This window comes from Stenella coeruleoalba (genome assembly GCF_951394435.1).
Source record: "Stenella coeruleoalba genome assembly, chromosome: 18".
NCBI classification, from domain to species: Eukaryota; Metazoa; Chordata; class Mammalia; order Artiodactyla; family Delphinidae; genus Stenella; species Stenella coeruleoalba.
In genome coordinates this window covers 67,916,181-67,931,284 of record NC_137164.1, presented here as the reverse complement: position 1 = coordinate 67,931,284, position 15,104 = coordinate 67,916,181, and the positions used below count along the sequence as shown (strand labels likewise).

The 15,104-nt window shown below is 46.2% G+C and overlaps 1 protein-coding gene across 7 annotated transcripts in view; it reads right to left on the bottom strand.

Annotated features, from left to right (window-relative positions):
• Positions 1-15,104, bottom strand: part of PCCA (propionyl-CoA carboxylase subunit alpha) — a 389,313-nt gene that overhangs the window by 2,974 nt on the left and 371,235 nt on the right. For all 7 annotated transcript variants that reach the window (XR_013824953.1, XM_079903492.1, XM_079903491.1 and 4 more), the window contains 2 exons: positions 12,746-12,886; positions 1,373-1,450 (listed from right to left, as the gene is read on the bottom strand). Coding sequence is in view for 6 of the 7 variants with exons in the window: in XM_079903492.1 (XP_079759618.1) it covers positions 1,373-1,450; positions 12,746-12,886 (219 nt within the window). In the remaining variant the exon portion in view is untranslated. The remainder of the gene's footprint in view (positions 1-1,372; positions 1,451-12,745; positions 12,887-15,104) is intronic.

Sequence of the window (15,104 nt, the reverse complement as noted above, 5' to 3'; positions counted from 1 at the left end):
GGACACAGCCAACCTACACTGCTGTCCCCACCCCACCTGACCTGCCCTGTCTCTCCTCGCTCCACTGTGTGGTACTTTCAAACCAAACCATCCTTCAGAAAAGGATCGTTCTGCTACAAGTGGTGCCTTTCTAGTCGCAGGAAGAATAATGAAGTTATTGCTTAAAAAGACTTTTCTATTTTCTTCAATGAGAAAATTCATTTAAGAAGTTTTACTCTTAACAGATGTCAGTACTAATACATCTTTTCTTCCTCCCTAAATCGTTAGGTCCCACGCGTGGATGTGGGTCTTTCAGCTTTTTTTTTTTTTTTAATTTATTACCCAGGGATTCCCTGGTGGCGCAGTGGTTGAGAGTCCGCCTGCTGATGCAGGGGACACGGGTTCGTGCCCCGGTCCGGGAAGATCCCACATGCCGCGGAGCGGCTGGTCCCGTGAGCCATGGCCGCTGAGCCTGCGCGTCCGGAGCCTGTGCTCCGCAATGGGAGAGGCCACAACAGGGAGAGGCCCGCGTACCGCAAAAAAAAAAAAAAAAAAAAATTTATTACCCATTTACTTATTTTTGGCTGTGCCGGTTCTTCATTGTGGTATGCAGGATCTTTAGTTGCAGCATGCGGACTCTTAGTTGCGGCATGCAAGCAGGATCTAGTTCCCCAACAGGGGATCAAACCCGGGCCTCCCGCACTGGGAACACAGAGTCTTACCCACTGGACCACGAGGGAAGTCCCCCTTTCAGCTCATCTTGATCTAAAAGTGAATTGTTCTCTTTGTGGAGAAATTATCTTGAAAAGTTGCATTAACTTTTTTTTTTTTTGCGGTACACGGCCCTCTCCCTGTTGTGGCCTCTCCCGTTGTGGAGCACAGGCTCTGGACGCGCAGGCTCAGCGGCCATAGCTCACGGGCCCAGCCGCTCCACGGCATGTGGGATCTTCCCGGACCGGGGCACGAACCCGTGTCCCCTGCATCGGCAGGCGACTTCTCAACCACTGCGCCACCAGGGAAGCCCCGAGTTGCATTAATTTTTGCAATCTCTAAAACCATTTCCTGCTGGGTCACCTAAGTCTCAGATAACTAACTGCCTCTAAGACAGATGTAAACATTAAAAATTAAAGACCCCTTAATTCGAAAGACATTAAGGTGAAGAACAGTTGTTCTTTGACTCCCTGGATGTCACACAGACTCTCCTAGAAGGCCTGCAGGTCACGTGAATGCAGAACACAGGGAGCCCCGATTGCAGCGCCCTCGTCCGCAAGAGGGAGAGGCTGGGAGAGACCCCGTCCGCCGTCCCCCTCAGGCCCCAACCGTCCAAGATTCCAAGGTGGAGGTTCTGCTTCCTGTCACAGCGGCCTGGGCTGGGGGGACCTCGGGGACATACCTTGCCAGTTTTCCCAGCTGTCATACTGTTCTGCATCTTCATGGCTTCAATCACACAAATTTCCTGACCTTCTGCTACCTGGAAAATGAACAAAAAGTGGACAGAAGTTTTAAGAGCATTTGAATTTTGCAAGAATGTTCAAGAGTGAGGCCATTAAGAGAATCTTTTTGTCAAATGCTCTGAAATATAATCCAAACAGCAGCAATAGCCTCTAATACTTCGTATTCCAAGTACATCTTCGGGGACCGCAGAGAAAGGCCATTCCTTCTATCATCAAGTCCTTGTTAGAAAAACATCCCTGATATTGGAGGCTTTGGGTGCTGCTTGTGGGGCCTCTCCTGGGAATCTCTGAATCTGCCTCTGCCACAGAGCTGTGGCAGAAATGGAATGCCTTCCACTTACGTGAAATGTCCAGGATTAGCACGTCTCTACGGACAGAAAGATCTGTGGCTTCCAGGGGCGGAGGGGAAGGGGGAGTGCTTGCGGGTGGGTGCAGAGGTTCTGCGGGGGTGATGAAGTGCTCTAGGATTGACTGTGGCAACGGTTGCACAATTCTGTGAACAGACAAAAACCACTGACGTGCACGCGTTAAAGGGGTGATTGTATTGTATTGTGAAGTTTTATCTCAGTAAAGCTGTTAGCAAAAAATGGAGTTTCTGTCCGTAGCCCTGGGGGGCCGGGAACAACATCCAAGCACCCGGGCCATGGGGACCGCTCTCCCAGCCTTTGCATGGCATGCCAAGGACTGACAACCGGGTGGCTCCCAGAAAGCGCCTTCAGGGAGTGATTTCTGGAGCTCCACCCATTCCTTGCAAGGAGGCCAGTAGCTCCCAGGGGCACTGGCTCAAGCTTCGTGCTCAGCTGTTTGCCTTCTTGGGTGAGGGAAATCCAGGCACAGCTGGGTATAAATCCCCTGGGGTTAAACCTGGGACTCCCACCCAGGAGTCAGCTGTGACTAAAGGCCCTTGTATCTATTCTCCTTTCTCTGCCCTTGATGGGTAAGCACCAAGGAACTGGGCTTGCATTTTTCTCCCATCTTTGTGAAAAGGGCCTTGAAGTCTTTGAAATGGGCGAGCTGAATTTCCTGGGGCACCGGCTGTGTGGGGTGCTGGGAGGCATCCTGGCGTGGGGCTCCTGGACCCTTGTGCTCATCCAGCGTTGCAGAAGTGCCTGGAGAATGTTCTTTCCTGAAATCCCCAGATGATCTCCAAGCCCCCCTCCCTGCCCCCCGTGGGGCACAAGCTGTCTCGCTGGCATCGGGACCGCCTGAGCCCTATGCGTTCCTCTCCTCTGCTGATCAGGTGGTGGGCTGCTTTTTCCTGGCACAGAAATATAGGAAGAGAGGGGATGCCAAAGCTTTGGTGCTGGCACGGAGGCGACACTGCGCTGGAGAGCTGGGCACACACGCCGTGCTCGCGGCCCTTTGTGACTCACCGTCACCTGGCACCTGCATTCCAGAGAGCGGAGAACTAACTTGCTAGGGTTGCTCTTCAACACGCAGAGGGAGAGCAGTGAGGGAGGCTCCAGGGCAACGCGGGTCCCAGTTGGGGTGTCAGAACAGCCAGCCCTCAAGGCGTCATTTCCGAGCCTTTTTCTCCCTTTTTCAAAGGCAGGCAGGCAGGGACCAGACAAGATGGGAGGAGGGCACGTCCCCAGAAGTAGCGCCTGCTGAGTAACTCCACACACAAAATGCTGGCGGGCCCGGGACACGGCTCTCAGGCAGAGGCTGAGGGTCCAGAGCTGGCCTCACGCAGCAGCATCCCCACTCAGAGACGGGGCATCATGGCATCAGGGCCCGTGGCTTTCTGGGAAATGGATCTGATATTCAGCAACGGAAATTCCATCCAACAATCACTGATCGGCTCTGGGAACTCCTTCCTCCCCGATGGACCAGTGCCTGCAGTGGGCGGCTGCGTGCATTCGCCTCGCCCCCTCCCCCAGCCGGGCTTCCTGTGCTGGTGTCTGAGCGCCCAGGGCCCGTCTGACCAGGACCAACCCCAGCCCCACGGCCTTCTCTCGGGCGGGCGTGAGCTTGCTCTCCTGCAGCTGCTCGGCCCACTGCTCAGCGCCGCTGGCCAGAATGCTCTGTGGGATTAAGTGAATTCGCAGTTAACGCGACTATGAAAAAGAAACAAATGAAGCTGGGAGATTTCCAGTGGTCACTAAGGGGGCGGAGACCAAACTGACAATGATGTCCATAAGAAACTCGCAGAAGGATGGCCGGGCCCCGGGCCACAGCCCCACTCCAGGCTCGAGCTGGCCAGGCTGGAGGTGAGTGAGAGCAGGGCCCGAGAGCCTGGGAGCAGTGGGAGATGGACGTGAAGTTTCTGGGGCTCCACTGTCGCTGTCCACTGACCGCCTTTCCTGGCAGCTCTGCGTGCTTGTGGCGAGGGTGATCTGCAAAGAGGTGACTTGCAGGCAACTGCGAGTGGTCGGTCCCCAATCATCCATCAGAAAAACAAAACCTCTGATTTAGCCGGAGACAATCCGGGAGACGTGGGCAAGTCTCCCAGGTAAAACACCCCCTTCTCTCAGATGGTGTCACTCTGGCAATGTGATTAAAAGGGCTTCAGAGAAGGTGCCTGCGGATTGGAAGTGCCAATCTGCTGCCAGACGGGCAGCGCCGGCTGCCCTGAATCTGGAACCATCCTCACGGCTCTGTCGTCCTTTTCTTTCCTGTTTCCTCTCCCTAGTTTCTTTCCCTGTTTCTGCTGGTCTCATATTATTTGGTGGAAATTTAAGTAATTCATTTTTCTCTTTCTCCGTTCACTCACAGCAATCTGCTTTGTGGTTTGTTTTTGCTCATTCGTTCCTAAAAGAGAAAGAACTCTTGGAAGTTGATCCTTGATGTTCCACCAAATAGTGAGACACATTTCCGTCAGCAGAAACATGTTATACGTGCACGCACGCAAACACATATACACACGTGAACTTGACCTAAATTCAAGCTATTTCATCCCTCAAAAACCCAAGTCAGGGAAGCAAATACAGTACAAACTGTACGTCAAAGAACACAGACGGGGCTGTAACTGGGGGCTGCTCCACCAACCTGCTGGGCCGCAGTTCCAACAATAACCCAGACAAAATGACACAGGCCTCTCACCTCAACAATCTGGAAGCCTCCTTGTCCAGAGGTGCCTGCACCCTCCCCTGCCCTCCCCGAGCTCCGGAAGGCACTGGAAACACCGCCTGGATTCCCCCGTGTGCTCAGAAAGTGGGGACATTAACTGGGTGAGCAGAGAGGGCGCCTCCACGGCCAAGTCTCCCTCGGACAGCACGCACGCGGGATGCAGCCACTGCAGGGTTTGTGGGCGCACACTTCCCCAACACTCTGGTGAATCACTGCCTAACGACTTAATGATTGTGACAGGATGTCTCCAACATCGGGCTTACAGAATGGTCACAAGCCTCGCAAGTCTCTTTGATAAACCTACTCAGCCTGATGTACTTCTCCGCTCCCTGTCTAATTGGTGTAAAGTTTGGAGGTCTGAATCCTGTATCTTTCATCCGGCTTATTGCGTCCTCTCCTTTGACATGGGGTCAAGGTTCACATTCGCATCTGATTATCAGAGCGCACTCATTAAGCGGGAGCCTGCCTTGCCCCAAAATGAGTAAGCTGGGGAGAAACCTCAGCCCATTTACTCAGCAGATTTTAGCATGCTTGGGAGGCCTGAATGTCACCCAGCACAGCTCTGTGCTGCAGAGTTTCAGACATCTCCAGCTGATGATTAATTGTGAGTGATGGGAAATAAAATCCAGTAAAGCCAGCTGCTTGCCACGGTCGGCAAAATGGCTCTGATGGATACAGGCTGCCAATTTTCCAGTTTTACTGGCAAGTCTTCCAAGTGTAATTAAGGGAAGTTATAAATGATATGGAAATCTATCAAGTTCCATTTATTTTCAGAGGACTCTTTCCCCAGAGACTTTTATCTTCAAGCTTATAGTCTGCTTTGTTGTGCTAATGATTTAAACCGCTTCTTATTTCTGATTAAAGCCCCCAATATCCTCTACCAAGTTTGCTTTACTCCTTCCCCAGAGATTAAAAGACACAGAACCTTCTCCAGCACATGTCCCTCTGGGACAACATGCTAAGGCTGGGACACATTTGGCAACTTGTATAGTTCAAACTGCAAATGCATGAAGAAAGCCCCAAGAAGGTGCACGAAGAGAAAGAGAAGAGAAGGGGGGAGAAAGATCTCCACCAAACATAAAAGGAAGTCCCCAAAGTACAGACTTGAAAGCTGTGCTCAGGACCAGATATTCATCAGAAGGTAGTGTAGCTCACTAATGTTATTTGATTTGGAATAAAAGCATGAAAATGATGGCAAAGGCCTAAAATTGGAGATGTAAAGGATGACTGCACAGTATTCCATTTCTCAATTTCATCCTTCAGAGCCACAAAATGGGGGTGATACAGTGACGGGATGAGATTTACAGTAACAGCTGTGGTCTTCCCACACAAGGGAGGCCCTTCTAATGGGCTAAGGTCTGTTTTGAACAGACGGGGAGGAACAAAACAAGGTTCCCTATTAAGAGTGTGCAGTCATATTTCTGATAAAGAAAATGATTACGGGAGTCAGATTTCCTCCAAGACAGTCCCTAACCCTCTTTTGTCGTCCACAACCAGGGCTGTTTTAAAGGTATTATCCTTTAGATATAGGAAAGAGGCCATAAACGGTGTGGAGGGTTTTTCCCCCGTAAGCCTACTCTCTAGCAACTGTAAAGGATGCATAGGAAACTGTGCCAGTGGCATATGGCTTTCTACTGTGCTAAACATTCATACAAAAGACAGGTTCATCAGTCATTGGAGTATCTGGATAAAAAATTAGCTCCTGATGGATGGTATTTTGAGCTTACCTGCTGCTAGTACATTACCAGAGAAACACAGGTTTTGAAACCCACATGACATTAGAAACTGCAGACCATGAAATACGACACGTGCAGGAGCACATAATGTACGCCAGATTATACAAAATAATAAATAAGCTATTTAAACCCTCTGCCTAAAATTGGGCCCACTGCAAGGAACCCTGGGTCACTTCTACACAGGCCAATTAATGCACAGCATCTGCTGTATAGAAGCCGGGCATGAAGCACTTCCGAATGATTTCAGCAATTAAAAGAGAACTGTTTCCTGCCTGTTCAGACAGCAACTGTTTCAATGCAAGAGTGAGCACCAAATCACTGTGTGCAGCTGAAAAATTAAGTCCCCTTTTTTGGGGAAGAGGGGTGGGTGGGAGGAAGAATTTTTATGGAAAAAGGAGCCTCCTTTTGTTGTCCTATATTCTGTGTTTTCTGCCAGATTAGACAGAAGGCTTGGAGGGCGCAGCGGCCCGCCGCAGTCTCCCCTTCTGCTGCACCCGCCACCCGAAAGCAGGGATCAATATCAGCCCTGCTGCCGACTCCACAAAAGTGAAAATCCTTCAATTACGTTTTTTAAGGCTGTGCTACTTAGAATACAGGTGCCTGAATGCAATGCATTTTAAGGCCCTTAGATCTGAAGAAAGACGCAGTTAACAGCCACAAGGAAAAGGCATCTCAGATTTGGCTAAAAGGCACTGCGAGGGGCTTCCTTGGTGGCACAGTGGTTGAGAGTCCGCCTGCCGATGCAGGGGACACGGGTTCGTGCCCCGGTCCGGGAAGATCCCACATGCCGCGGAGCGGCTGGGCCCGTGAGCCATGGCCGCTGAGCCTGCACGTCCGGAGCCTGTGCTCTGCAACGGGAGAGGCCACAACAGTGAGAGGCCCGCGTACAGCAAAAAAAAAAAACAAAAAACAGGCACTGTGAGGATCTGAGTATAATAACTTCCTCTTTCTGAGCCGGTAAGATAGGCTGGTTAATATCCCCTGATATTTCCTGAAGAAGAAACATACTTTCCCATCCCAAGATCTTCGCGTAAAGAGGGTGGGAGAAGAGACCCCGGGGAACAGGGCAGTATGTAAGCAGTGTTGGAAGGAACCATCATTGAATTACAAAGAAAAGAGAGGGCAGGTGACAGAAACGCTGCCAAGCCCCTTATCTGCAGTGTAAGGCCTCCCTGAACGGGTCTGATCACCAGCGACTCACTTGGGAGGGTGCTGCTGGGGCTTCCTCCCTGGATGTGCCTGGGCGTCAGAGCAGGAGCCCAGACGCTGGGGACAGAACACAGAGAGGCAGCCAGTATACAACGAGCCCAGTTTTCCCGAAAATTCCTTAAAATGAAGAAAATTACTACTCCCTACCACCCTCTAAGTTAGCTCAAAACTGGAGCCAGAACCTCTAAGGTACAAAGAGAACCAGTTCAAGTTGATGTCATTTATAGTACTTTTAACAAATCAGTCTGGATCCTCCACCTCTGTGAAGTAGGCTGCTTTAAAGGACTCAGTGAAATAATGATTTTTTTTAAATTTGTTAATTTTTTTTTTTTTTTTTTAGCAAAAAGGTGAGAGGAGATATTTTGAATCTTGTTAAGGTTGGGGACTATCATCTTCAACAGTGTTTAAAACAAAGATAACATACCCTCTAATTCCAAGTAGATCCTCCCTTGAAAAACAAAATCAAATGCCAAACTTGTAGAAGACTTGTCTACAATATTTACTGATTGATCTACAAAAATATTTTATCTTATATTGATAATTATCATTAAGTTAAACTGTAAAAATTCCCAAACTGTTACCACCAACAAAAATTAATCATAACATTCAAAAATAAATGTCATCTGGAAAAGATAAAAAGGCCAAATTCAGGATAGCCATTACCTCTGAAGAGAGCAGGACAGGATTTCTCCTGGGGAGAGGCCACGGGGCAAGTTCACTGTATAAGCAATGTTTTATTGTGAAATAAAATCTGAAGCAAATATGGTAAACGTGAGCAGAGAGCATATGAGTACTTGTATTATTCTCTACAACTTTCTGTATGTTTGTAATTTTCATAACTTAAAGTTTAAAAATGTTACATAATGAATGCATGAAGCTATATACCTGCTTTCGAATACAATCTGAGGTATATAGGTGAAAAACTGGCAACTTGTCAAGTAAACCATTTGAATAACCACTGCTATAAAATATGGAAATTTAATCACTGCAATTACTTCACGAGTGTAAATCAAGGCATCCAGAAACTGGAAAATCTATCAAACAGCCGAGCCAGGACCCTGCCAGGGAAAGATGCAGCTACCGATACTGGGCCGCGTGAAGCCCACGGGTCACTGCCAGACAAGCACGTCAGGAAGCCCCCACCCGGCCCTTCCCATGGGGAAGACGTAAGGCCAAGGGAGGCTTCAAATCCTGCTTCTTCCAGAAATGAAAAGGAAGGTCTCATGCCAAGTTTATTCTCAATTTCCCCTACATCAGCTGTAAGCTCAGTTACAGATGGTTTAGGGACAAAGGGCAGGTGTGAATATCGTTCTCTGAAACAGGGCACCTGTGTCTCCAAAGCGGTGGTGTCCTCCTGCCTGGAGGCCTCTCCCCAAAGGAGCACATGCACGGAGGAATATCAATCAGGGCGCAATCTGGGTGGTTCTCCCAGAAATCATTACACAGTTTCTGTTCTCCTTGGTGCACTTTTATAGTATATACCACTTTTTCCTAAGACATTGTTCATGAGAACAGCAATCTCAAACAGCTAATTAATTACCCTTCTGCTGCTAAAGGTCAATTCCGTCATCAAGCGGATCTTCCTCATCTTAGCCCCGCACAAAGACTCCAAATTCTGTCTTACTAAAATCAAACAGACTAAGAGGTAAGGAAAAGCAGCAACAGGTACTTAATATCCATCTGTTATTTTACCTGGTCCTACAAACTAATAACTCACAATATAATAATTAAGAAAGAAGGAAATGTAAGCGGGTATTCAGCCTGCTTCTGGTTCATGTCTCACTTAATCTGTGATGTTATTAAATAAGATGAATATTTCTGATGCAAAGCTGAGATGACTGCAGAATCTAAACGTAACTAGAAACCATCTTAATTAAAAGCAATATTAAAATATCCCCACGGGTTGCCTCATTTTTATTTTTTGTTTTGTTTCTGATATCAAAGTCAAAATGAAAATTGTGCCACAAACTCGGCAGCTGTTAAGTCTAATGCTGGGGAAAAATGTATTCAGCATTATTCTGAAAGAATATCTATTTTTAATATTTTTGTTCAAGGAATCATAAAGATAGAAGTTTAAAAACTTAATACAAGTTATTTTTTAAATGCTAACTTTGATTATAGAAGCGCCCCTGGTTTATATTATTAAATGTACAGAAAAATAGGTATTTTTCAAACTGAAATGAAAATCAGTTATTGTAAACATATTTTCAGAAGGCAGACAAAAAAGGCACGTAGGAAAGGCATACAAAAGCCATTCTTGGCAACTGTTTCCTCAATTACATGTGTGATTCTAGATGTTCTCAATCCACTCCAACGTCATTTCTTTCTGGTTTGCGTGCTTGTATGCATTTTACTGCTTATGAACTGGCATCCCCTCCTGACATACTCAAAAAGGTTATTATACAATCATTTCAGAAATGATTTTCCTACCATATTTAATGTTGAATAGCAGGCAACGGACACTGAAAAAGTACTAGCGACGTTTGCTGGGTGAACTTGAAACAAGCACTTAGAGTAAAACCCAGCTTCTGAGCTGAGAGGGAGGGGGACCTCTCCCCACAAAGCTCTCTGAGCACACTGACCGCTTCCAAATGGCCACCTCGGATGATTTCGTCCTGAGCTGCTTAAGCTCTGTTAACGCCGTTTACTTCGCAGAGCAGATCTGTCCTTTATTGTCTATGACACTTTTGTGGAGCAGGTTATTGCCAGGCTCACCATTGTAAGATTTGTCAAGCTTTACTTATGCTAAATATAAAAATTACAGACAACTGGGATTTAAGCTATAAAAAATAACATTACAAAGAAAAATAGAATACTTGTAAGCCCTTAGCTGTGTTTTTGGTCCTTGTTTTCCTTGAAAATACACAGAGATGACTGATTCCGTTATCTTCCTACTGATAAGAGTGGAACCTGGCTCAGCTAGTGTTATTGCTAAGGACAAGACAACACGCCCTACAGTGTTAAAATAATCTTCAACCGCAAAACTTAAAAGCTACAAGTGTTATTTTCTTATAAAGGCCTCAAGTATGTGCCGTGCCTTAGGTCCAAGGAAATTTTCGACTGTTTTAATTACACAAGGCAGATTTAACTCTAGAAGTTGTTATAAGAGCCGACGATCAAACATCCCACCCCCTGCTTTTGGTTTAGCTATTAGCAGTTTGGGACACTTTTCACAAATAATAACTCAAGGGAAAATACTGTCTTATCAAAACACAATGGTACAGAATATGGAAGGAAGTTCTGCCAGGACCAAAAGTGGCACTGGAAGCTAGAGAGAGGAATGAAAGCAGGCCTTCCGTGACCAGCCCAGGCACATGCGTGTGCAGAGCATTTATTTACAAGTAAGGGGACCCGGAGACCAGGAGGCGGTTCAGCAACCCACCCCCCAACCCCCCACGGTGTGCTCTGACTTTAGAGAAATACATAAAATAGAGGCCCCAGTTCCTTCTCAAACCAAACCAGTCTTGAATACCCACGTTTAATTATCAGTGGTGGTTTCCAGTATCTGAGCTCCCCCCACGAACCGAGACTAACACCACACTGCTCCATTCCACCAAAAGCCCTGCCTTTCCCACGTTAACTTCTTAAGCAGGAAATGGAAAGTACGAAAGCTAAGCCCTTCTGGTATCTGGAGCAGCTGCTGGCAACAAGGAGGCTGCAGGCCCCCTGCTCTCTGGGGAGGGGAGCTGACAGCCTGAACTGCCCCCCCAGCAGGCTCCCAGCAGGGGCTGCCACCCCCTCCTCCTCCCTCCTCTCAGGTTCTGTCTGACTCAGGTGTTAGAAAAGTGAGGATTTCAGTGAAATGTGTATTTTTCTTTTTCCAAGCACAAATGTGATTTTATAATTAAAGCCACACAGTTAGGCCTGACAAGCTCAGGATGGCTGCACACAGCCTCTGTGGCTTCCAGAATAAGCTTAAGGAGGAAAATGGAAACAGCAACAAGAACCCCTCCGCTGTTTACCAACCTACACTTCTAGTCACCAGGAGACTGTCCTGACTGCTCTGGTAATGTAGTGAGTGTAGACACTCTTAACGTCAAGGCCAAGGGGCTGTCTTCTCAGGGCCCTAATCCTTCAGAACCAACAGATACAAGACAAACCCCTCCCCGACACTCAACACAGAATCTTCATTAAGCATCGCCTCTCCCAAATCCTTAACACTAGCGTGTTAATGAGTGTTTTCTTCCAGCAATGTCAATGCTTTCAAAGTAAGCCTAACAATTCACAGCTCCTGAACCTCTTTTATGCTCTTCTAGAAAAGCTGGTAGTTGTTCCATTTCTATATCATCAGGTAAAGCAACTGTTGAGTCAGTTTTCCAACTTTACATATCAGTTTCAGGGCTAATCATTTAAACAGCTGAAACTGATCATTTTTTTTTAATGTTCATCTACTGTAAGTACTTTTCTAGAAGCTAATGCCAACCAACTACATGAGTTTTCCTCAACGTTATTTTACTTACGTTAATAAAGAAATACAGAGGCAGTTTTAATGTAATCTTTATAGGAAAATATATAAACTCCTGTGACATAATTGAAATACAAAATGGAATCCATTAAAGACCATTAAAGACCGTATCATCCATTAAAGACCGTCATGTTTGGATGTTATCTTCCGGCACATAAACAAAAATGTGGGGACTTAAGCGCTCCCTAGAAACCTTCTGGTTGCATCTTTGTCTTCTATTTACTTTTGCTGCTGATCAATAGATTTCTATCTATGTGCTGCTACAGTGAATGTATCCTTTTGTCCATAGCATGCTACCTTGAGACTGAACATGTGAGGAAATATTAACATAGCTTTGATTTGTGCGTTGATGTCACAAGGTCAAGATGAAAAAATTCAAACTGTGATCCTAAATTTTATTTCGGAAGTGCTCTGGTACTATACAGATTACGGAATTAACTTTCCTTAGTACCCTTCCTATTTATTCCAGAATATGTGCAAAAAATTCCCCCATCGGGGGATCATTTCTTGGCATGACTTCTCTAAGGATGCTTAAACCACAGAGAGCTAAAGAGTAAACAGAAATTTTAAATGAAACGCTTCCTGAAACACTAAATTTGCCAAAAAAACAATGAATCTGGCCTTATTTCTGTTCCAGTCCCCGGTCATTTGGGAGGAGAGGCACTCAGAGATATTGTTACTAACCTAATTCAGATGTGAAACTGTTGGACAAAGAATGCACAAAAGCTCCTCTGCTGTTTTGTGGGGTCGTATGACTCAAGAACAAGATCCTGCTTCAGCCTGCAACAGCCCCGAGACACACACACAGACACACACAGAAGTACGGTCCTTACCAGGTCCCCAGGCTTGACAGAGACGGCCACCACCATGCCAGGCATTGGGGAGCGCAGAATACTGCTTGTGTCCTCAGCCGCTTTTTCCAGCATAAATTTGTTCAATTCTGCGGCAAGTTTGGTTAGGATATGCACCTTGTACTTAAAGGGAAAAGAAAGTGAGATTAAATGATGAACTTTTCCTCAAATGTAGCATTCATTCAAAATCAGTTTTTAGCTTTTAAATTACACCATCTCTCAAGTCAAGTGGTTTTTCATAATTGTACACAAAAGCAAAATATATTAGTTTGTTCCTGCCATATGTTGTGAGCCGGTTGTTTAAGAAATTTCTTGGAAGTAGAACTACTCTGGTAATTAATTAATGATAAATAGTAATCACCCTGTATCTTTTAAAAAAAAACACCTCAAAACTTTATAAAGAAAACAGTGAGAATTTCTTTGTATTCCCTTCACCACTTACAAACTTATCCCAATCGACACAAATTCCACAGCTGGGCCAGCCCGCGGGAGAAAGGGGTGCTGCCATAAGACACCGGTAGGTGGCGGCAGACAGCCGTGTCAAACTGCCTGCTCCCCCCAAGACAGTGGCTGGACTTATGTATCAGTAAGTTAGGACAAAGGGTTTTTGGTGTTCATTTTGGGCAAAATAATATTTAAAAACACATTTTCCAGGGGCATAAAATGTTATGTTCACGATCGAAAAAGTTAGCTTTTCTTTTTAGGCACAACACTACGTGCTCTTTCCAATGTAACAAGATGGTTATAGTTGATAGAGATGAAATATAATGTGAATATCCTCTGCACTAAGAGGCAATAATTCTAGATTTTAAAACCACTGACAGAAACACGATCTGCAGGGCTTCCCTGGTGGCACAGTGGTTAAGAATCCGCCTACCAACGCAGGGGACACGGGTTCGAGCCCTGGTCTGGGAAGATCCCACATGCCGCGGAGCAACTAGGCCCATGCGCCACAACTACTGAGCCTGCGCTCTAGAGCCCGCGAGCCACAACTACTGAGCCCACGCACCACAACTACTGAAGCCCGCACGACTAGAGCCCCTGCTCCGCAACAAAGAGAAGCCACCGCAATGGGAAGCCCCCGCTCGCCGCGACTAGAGAAAGCCCGCACACAGCAAAGACCCAACGCAGGCAAAAATAAATTAATTTAAAAAATACAAATAAATTAAAGAAAAAAAAAAAAAGATCTGCACAGCCCAGTACTTTAATGGCACATTTTGTAGGTGGCTCTCAAATAATGAGGGGTACGTTAAAGGCAGTTCAGTCAAACAGAACATTTCTAATAAAGGGAATTTCTGCCTGGCGGGAAAAATCCTAGATCTCTGTGAATAAACACATGAGCCACAGTTTGCTCTGTTCAAACAGAAATAAAATAACATGGCTGGAGGAAGTGTTACTTGGTGAAGTTGGAACCACCACCTGAAGATTTTCAAATTTCTACCAAAGTGCATTTCCCTGGGGGAAGACAGATGCAGTATCCAGGCAGCTCCATTTTGTTCGGAAAAAGCTGCTGTAACTCAAAGCCTCCTGTGGGCATCGTGATGGCAGAGAGGCACAAGCAAAATGGAATCACCCTTAACTCTGTCCAGGGGCGATGAAATCTCTTAAGTGTGCTCTCTACGGGGCCTGGTTTCAAAAGGTGTGGCGGGAGGGTCCACAGAAGAGCTTCGATGGCCTCAGTTCCAAGCAGGTTTGCGACACTGTGACAGGTTGAATAATAACATCTTTTGCATGTTTCTTTACTCCTGAGTGTGTTTTGCAATCAAGACGTACAAGTAAGTGTCTGCCAGTTTCGGAAGGATATGATCCTTAAGTGAAATTACAGTGCAAATAAAAGCTTTTTGCTCCTATTAAGATTCATCTGAGTCATAAGTGGTGAGGGAAAAAAGCAAGGAGAGTGCATTCTGCTGTCAGTCTAATAAACATTCTAGGCAGAGGGGCTATTTATCAACGACGAATTGTACCTCAGAGTCCTTCATTAAATCTATGGGAGGGGGGCTACAGGGAGAGGGGAGAATATAATCGTACCAAATTGCACAGCTTCAGTATCTGTGCTCTGTCTGCCTTGGAGAAGAAAATCCAACATCACTAGAAGCATCGAGGTCAACAAAAAAAAGTTACTTTCCTGGCTGGCACCACCCTGTGCAGCTCCTCCTCGTGACTGCTCAGCATTGGGCCCAGTTGGCTGGTTTTCCCCGGAGCGTACAGATCTTTTTTCTTCTTGTTTTTCGCACAATTTGACTTCAAAATGTGAACTCAGGGAAAGTATCTTTCTACACTGAGGACAATATGACTTATCACATTTCACCACCGTGGATATATACCCTTAAAAACTAATTTT